General features: G+C 47.1%; 1 protein-coding gene across 1 annotated transcript; it reads right to left on the reverse strand.

The window, feature by feature from the left end:
• Positions 1–477: 477 nt before the first annotated feature.
• Positions 478–3,784, reverse strand: LOC119340356 (uncharacterized protein At1g66480-like). The gene is made up of 2 exons (XM_037612268.1): positions 2,844–3,784; positions 478–1,041 (listed from the first exon to the last, which is right to left on the reverse strand). Exons 1-2 carry the CDS (start codon positions 3,648–3,650, stop codon positions 997–999), a joined length of 852 nt encoding a protein of 283 aa, XP_037468165.1. The 5' UTR covers positions 3,651–3,784; the 3' UTR covers positions 478–996.
• Between the last annotated feature and the right edge of the window lie 2,335 nt (positions 3,785–6,119).

Here is a 6,119-nt window from a genome sequence, read left to right on the forward strand (position 1 = left end):
TAGTTAGATTTTTCAATGTGTAGTTATTTTCTAAAAAGATACGAGTGTTCACATCCTCATATCTCATTTTTTTGGACTGCAAAAATTGAAATTTATGCGGTAGTTGTGGTGGAGCCAACCAAGGCATGTGTGTTGCCAGCGCCCAGAGGGCACAAGGAAATCTAATTATTTCATTTTTATTGGCATAAATAGGTTGCTGTAGCCAGGAAACCATGGGAGGTTTTGAGCACTCAGAAGCAACTAACCAAATTCAAGATTCACACACACCAAATTCAAGATTCACAAACAGAGAAGATTCTGTTGATGCCCTATATATGTAGACTGTTACATGTTTATTTCATATTTGTGTTGTTGCTTATTATCGGTCTTGACGATACCGATTAGCTATATTTACTAAGTGTGCACCGTTTTATTGTGATACCAAAGCCAATTTGTACATTCATATTTTTCTCGATTACCGATTAATAGACGTTTAAGTTTGTGCAAATTTTAATATGTTTCTTGTATCTTGTATTTATATATTTACTGTACAATAGACCGGCACGGACAATGCACACCATCGATGTTCTAGTCTTCATCTACGAGCACCCATACGCACTTCGCCATGGTGCAGTCCACAAGCGAATGCCCCAATGAGTTGGGTTGCCTCCAAAGTATTGCCACATATTCGCCCAATTCTTCACTTGCTTCCTAGTATCCGAGCTTGGTTTTGATACTCACCAGCATATTGTACGCTGAATGAATAGTGAACGTGCCTTTTTTGTCGAAAAAGCATGCCCACAAATCACCTTGTCCCATGGGGACGAGGTACTCCAGAGCACCTCGACTTCTTGCAGCTTCTGGATGTTCCACGAGGCGGAGTTACTGTCCATGAAACCACTAACCCTATCGTTCCACGGGTGAGTTGTCCACACTCTGAATCTGAAGAGGCCATCAACATGCTTGCGGTGCTGCAGACAGTAACCAGCTCTCTCGCTTCATGTAGATGAAAAGTCATCATGCTATGATCTCATCCGGCAAGGCCACGAACCGCGTTCGCTTCTGAAACACCACAAACGAAATCACAGGAGAAGATGTCAGCAAAAGCGACGGACAATTCGTTTCAAGCCAAACGCTAATCTGTTTGCGCATTACGCGAAAATGATTGGCCAAGATTTGAACAGGAAGTGCAGGGAACCTAGATCGCGTGAGGGAGCCACCATTAATTTAGTGTACTTATTTGTGAGAAAAAATCAAAGGAAATCCTGATGAAAAGCTCTGCTGATGTAGTATCCCTTATCTTCGAGCGAGAAAAATTAGCACCAAAAGAAAACGATTGCTAATGGTGTCATGGTGATAAGGTTAACTTCAAATCTTCAATGAGATAGTTACCCTAGAGAAAACTTCAGTGAGATAGTTATCATACCATCATCTAACGGTTGCCTGCTGCTGCCTAAGCTAGTTTGATGGTCTTAGATTGCCAGTTTGACTTTAAGGTGCTCAACAATAAATCAAACCAGTAAGTTGCAACATTAGTGACGGTGACCCGAAAGAATCGGCCGGAGCTACACTAATGGGCACAAAGCGGATCAAGCAACTTGGCTCGTTATGATCCCTGAAAATTTCTCGATCTAGACACTTGGTCAGACATGTGACGCTCAGCGTGTTTCTTCTGCTACCATAGAATAATTCAGGTAGGCCTAATGTTTTGAAACGGCAATTTAAGATCATCCTTGGTACGCATAGACTTTCCACAAATAACATCACCATGGCTGCTACGCTGAACCCGCAGATAAAGAGGGAACATCGCAGTGGCTGCTAAAATGTCTGCTGACAACATTGAAGATTCAGACAACTCATTCTGAAACTTCAGCTGCGAAACATTTTTCATGGTAGATCTATGACTGCTACTGCTATGCTTGATCCGCAGCCAGAAAGTGAGAATGATCTCATGCCTCGAGATATTCAAGTAGGAGTATGACAAGCAACTGTATTTTGTATCATCACTCAACCAGTCAAATCCTAGAATTAATCGCCAACAAATAACTAATGTAGTAACGTATCAGGAAAAATCTCAAACATGCTACTGAGCTACTCAAAACTTAAGACACATCTGCATCGGCCGAAAATATTGGTCACACTATTAACAGCTCTAGATGGTGCCTCGTTGGACACGTAGATCCAATTGCGTATGAATATTTCTTAGTATTTTTTGTTTTCACAGTCAATAAAGAGATAAACCCATGGCTTGTTTACATATTCCTACATGAACCGAGTGAAACACAATTTGCATGTCATGTTTACTTATATTATAATGGTATATGAATTAGTCAAAGATAAATTTCATAAGAAATTTTATTGGGTAAACTGTGTGGACCATTTGCAAAAGTTATATATTTTTAAATTTTAGACTATCATGAGGGCGGGAACCCTTTTTTTAGAATAACGGGAACCCCGTTTCTATTCATGACTGAAACCAGAGAGATCCATACAACATGTAAAGGCATGAAAAAATAAAAATATGCTATATATTGTTAATTTATTATTAAAAAAATTATTGGTCAAAACAAACAGTTCTAATACATACTTTTGGGTGAAAGTTTCCACATTATTTTTTTTACCGGGTGATGAGATACTACTGTTGCTTGAAAGAAAAAGAAAAACATTGTCTTCCTTCCCACGGAGCTTTTTTTTGAAATGCAGATGAGCGAAAAGCAATACAAAAGGACCAATTTATACGGTGATTTATTTTTAGATTGGAATCAAGTTATTTAATTCAGGCCTTAATAGCATGGCTCTATTATAAAATGATAAATATAGTAATATATTTGAATAAAAAAACATTGAAAGAAGCAGTGCATTACCTCCTTGCGGCTGGCCTTGACGTCCGCTGATGCATACTCCGGCGTGCGGGGTAGAGCAGACCACCTATCCGGCGTCTTCGCCGTCTCTGCACCCCTCTCCGGTGTCTGCATCATGAACCTGGCACCCCACTCGGGCGTTACGGCGAACCTGGGACTCCGCTCTGGGGTCTGCGCGAACCTGCCGGCGCCCCAGTCCGGCGTCGGCACGAACCGTGGGTTCCGCTCTGGCGTCTGCGCGAACCCACCAGTGCCCCAGTCCGCCGTCGGTAGGAACCGCGGGCTCCGCTCCGGCGTCACAGCGCCGTTCCCACCGTTGGCGGCGCAGAGCTGCATAATCTTAGCGGCCGCCTCGGCGGCGTCCCGGCTCTCGCCCATAAGCTTGGCGAGCTGCGCCTTGGGCAGGCGCATCCTGAGCTGGACCGGCCCGCCCTCGGAGGCGGTGGACATCGGGGAGGCCGGCGCGGTCGGGAAGGAGAGGTCGGAGGTGGAGCGGCGCGTGAGCATGAGCGACTCGAGCCTCTCGCGCGCGCCGACGTGGAGAGCGCCGGACCAGGCGCGGCGCGGGGGCACGGTGGGGCGGGGTAGCGCGACGAGGAAATAGAGGCGGCCCGGGCGGAGCAGCGCGTCGTGGTCGAGCGGGCGCGCGCGGACGCCGAGCAGCTTGACCTGCTCCGACTCGAGCAGCTGGAAGCCCGGGTGGTCGCGCAGCACCGCGCCCGCGTACGCCGGCGGCTTCACCCTGAAGGCGGTGCCGTCCAGCTGCATCACCTTGGCGCCCTTGCGCCGGCCGCCGATGCTGTTGCCCATTGCCCTGCCGGCTGCTTCCCGGTGGCGGCTGCGGTTTCTCTTGTGTTTCGCCGCCTCCTCTCCACTTCCCTGGTGGTGTGAGGTGAGGCAGGGCGTGGGTGGTTCGGTTCGCGTGGTTCTTCGCGGCGTTTGTGCGTGTGGGGTGTGGGGATTTAAAACGGGCGAGAGAAAAAAGGTACGGGAAGATTTGGGAGTCAAAGGTTGTGGTGAGTTCACGCGAGTATTGAGCTTGACGTGGACTGCAACTATTCTCTATATTACTCCCTCCGGTCCTTTTTACTCTGCATATTAGTTTTGTCCGAAGTCAATCTCATCCAACTTTGACCAAGTTTGTATAAAAAATTATAGACATTCACATAACAACACCAATATCATTAGATTCATCTTAGAATATATTTTCATATTATATTTATTAGATATTATAGATGCTAATAATTTCCAATGTAAATTTGGTCAAACTTAACAAAATTTGACTTTCGGCAAATCCAATGTGCAGAGTAAAAAGGACCGGAGGAAGTATTTCCTTGCTTGGGCGTCTACAAAGTTTAGCTAGCCGCCCACCATGGCATAGGACTGTGGAAGAGGAAATGGAAGCGGGGAGGTTAAAGTCGGTTCTAGTGCATGCATGTCTAATTAACAATAAGTGAAGGATGAAAACACGTTTTGACCGTCCAATTAAGCTCGCAGTTCCAGAATCAGAGCAAGAAGTTACTTCAAGCGAAGCAAAACTTTGTAATTGCGATCTTACTACTGTCTGAACACCTTGGTTATTTCGGAGTTGCAAAGGATAGGTTTGCTCCGGCTGCGCGACTCAAGCATGCTGCAGGCGTAAAATTTAAATTAGCTGTGTACTCCGTACTTTGCCTGCAAAACTGACTTGGTACCTAATTTGGTGGGAGGAAATTAGCCAGAGACTTTAATTACCACGAGGCGTCTGTGGCACAGCTTCTCCTCTCTCAGCATCAGATCACATCATCCCATTTACCATGCTAGCAAAACGTATCCAGTTCGACCAGTCGCCTGCCTGCCCTGTTATTTCGTGGCGAAGTTTACATGTACAGTTCGCCTTCATTTTAAACCCCTAGACGTAATGTCGAAAAAGAACAAAAAAACTAGACGTTGATCGTGCACCAATAACCAATAACCTCCATTAGTATGAACAAGTGTGTTCGTACGTGGCCTGGTCTCGTCGTTCTCGAAGCTATGGCTAGTTAATGGCGGTCCAGCAACAACACGTGTATCGTACCGCCGGAGTCGCCACGGCGGACGCCCGCATGGTGCGTCCTTCACGGCACATATCGGCAATTAAGGTGTTCCTTTTGGCGCCCGTCACGGCACGGGATCGGATCGAGGAATGTCCAGCGGCGGCAAGGTCAACCGCGCGCATGCATCGTATTAATGCGGCTATAGCTAAGCCGGCGCTCCGCCAGTCCGTTTCGCGGGATCGGGTGCCGGGAGGAGTCCGGTGATCCACGGCAACCGTCGTGTCGCGTTGTGGATGTGCACGCTGCAGACGGACGCGCGCGGCCGCTGTCGCCTGTGGGACACTGTAGGCGAGAGCAAAGCACATGCCCTGCTTGTGTGCATGCATGTTTGAATCGACCTTGTTTTCGTCGTGAGTTTCCGGTCGATCGTTTTCTCATACTGTTAGATGTTCTATAAGTGCGTAATTGGTCAATTATCTATGTTTTTCTTCTCGAATATGCACGAGAATGCATATCATATAATATTATAGAAGAAAAGGCCAAGAATGCCTCCACCATGATTTACAAGGTTTTGTTATTACAAGCTAATCCTCATCACTCATTCACCTCTCTATCCTAGCAAAAAAAGGCATTACATCACCTCTTAATAACCCAGCAGTTGACCAAGAGGAACCCTCAGCGCACATATTTCTTAGTAACTGCTCGACCGAAGGGCGCGCGCCCTCGAAGACAATGGCATTTCTATGCTTCCACAACTCCCACCAAGTAAGCGCGAAGATGATGCGAAGGTCCTTCGTGCTGACGTTGTTTGAACCACGCTTGTCCACGGCCCACTCCACCAGCGTTCCTTGGGCAGTAGGAATCCAACTTGGTGTCCCCAACGCGACGAAAATCGCTGCCCACACTGTGCGAGCAAAAACACATGTGAGTAGAACATGGTCGATCGTTTCCTCCTCTTGATCACACAAAGGGCATGCATCCTGATGGGGTAGGCCTCTGCATGCTAGCCGATCCGAGGTCCAGGCCACGTGGCAAATAACTGCCCGGACCCTACCGCCAAGTATTATCTATGTTAAAGATCTGCAATGCAAAGTGAAATATTAGATTACATCGTTACACGTTAATTGCCTCCAAATTTGCGTACTAAAACACTGTATGTGGCAAAGAGCTACGGCGTCAAGTCGTTGTAGTATCAGGTGGAATCCCAAGGATGGCGCCCCCCTCTCCTCTCGCTCTCTCCTCTCCTGGAGTGCCGACGTCCCGC

Source organism: Triticum dicoccoides, chromosome 7B (assembly GCF_002162155.2).
Source record: "Triticum dicoccoides isolate Atlit2015 ecotype Zavitan chromosome 7B, WEW_v2.0, whole genome shotgun sequence".
Classification (NCBI taxonomy): domain Eukaryota; kingdom Viridiplantae; phylum Streptophyta; class Magnoliopsida; order Poales; family Poaceae; genus Triticum; species Triticum dicoccoides.

Excerpts from the sequence above, each read along its gene's own strand:
- LOC119340356 (XM_037612268.1), bottom strand. The coding sequence starts at position 3,650 with ATGGGCAACAGCATCGGCGGCCGGCGCAAGGGCGCCAAGGTGATGCAG. Across the intron at positions 1,042-2,843 it reads TCAAGGCCAGCCGCAAGGAG|AAGCGAACGCGGTTCGTGGC; the intron begins GTAATGCACTGC and ends GTGGTGTTTCAG.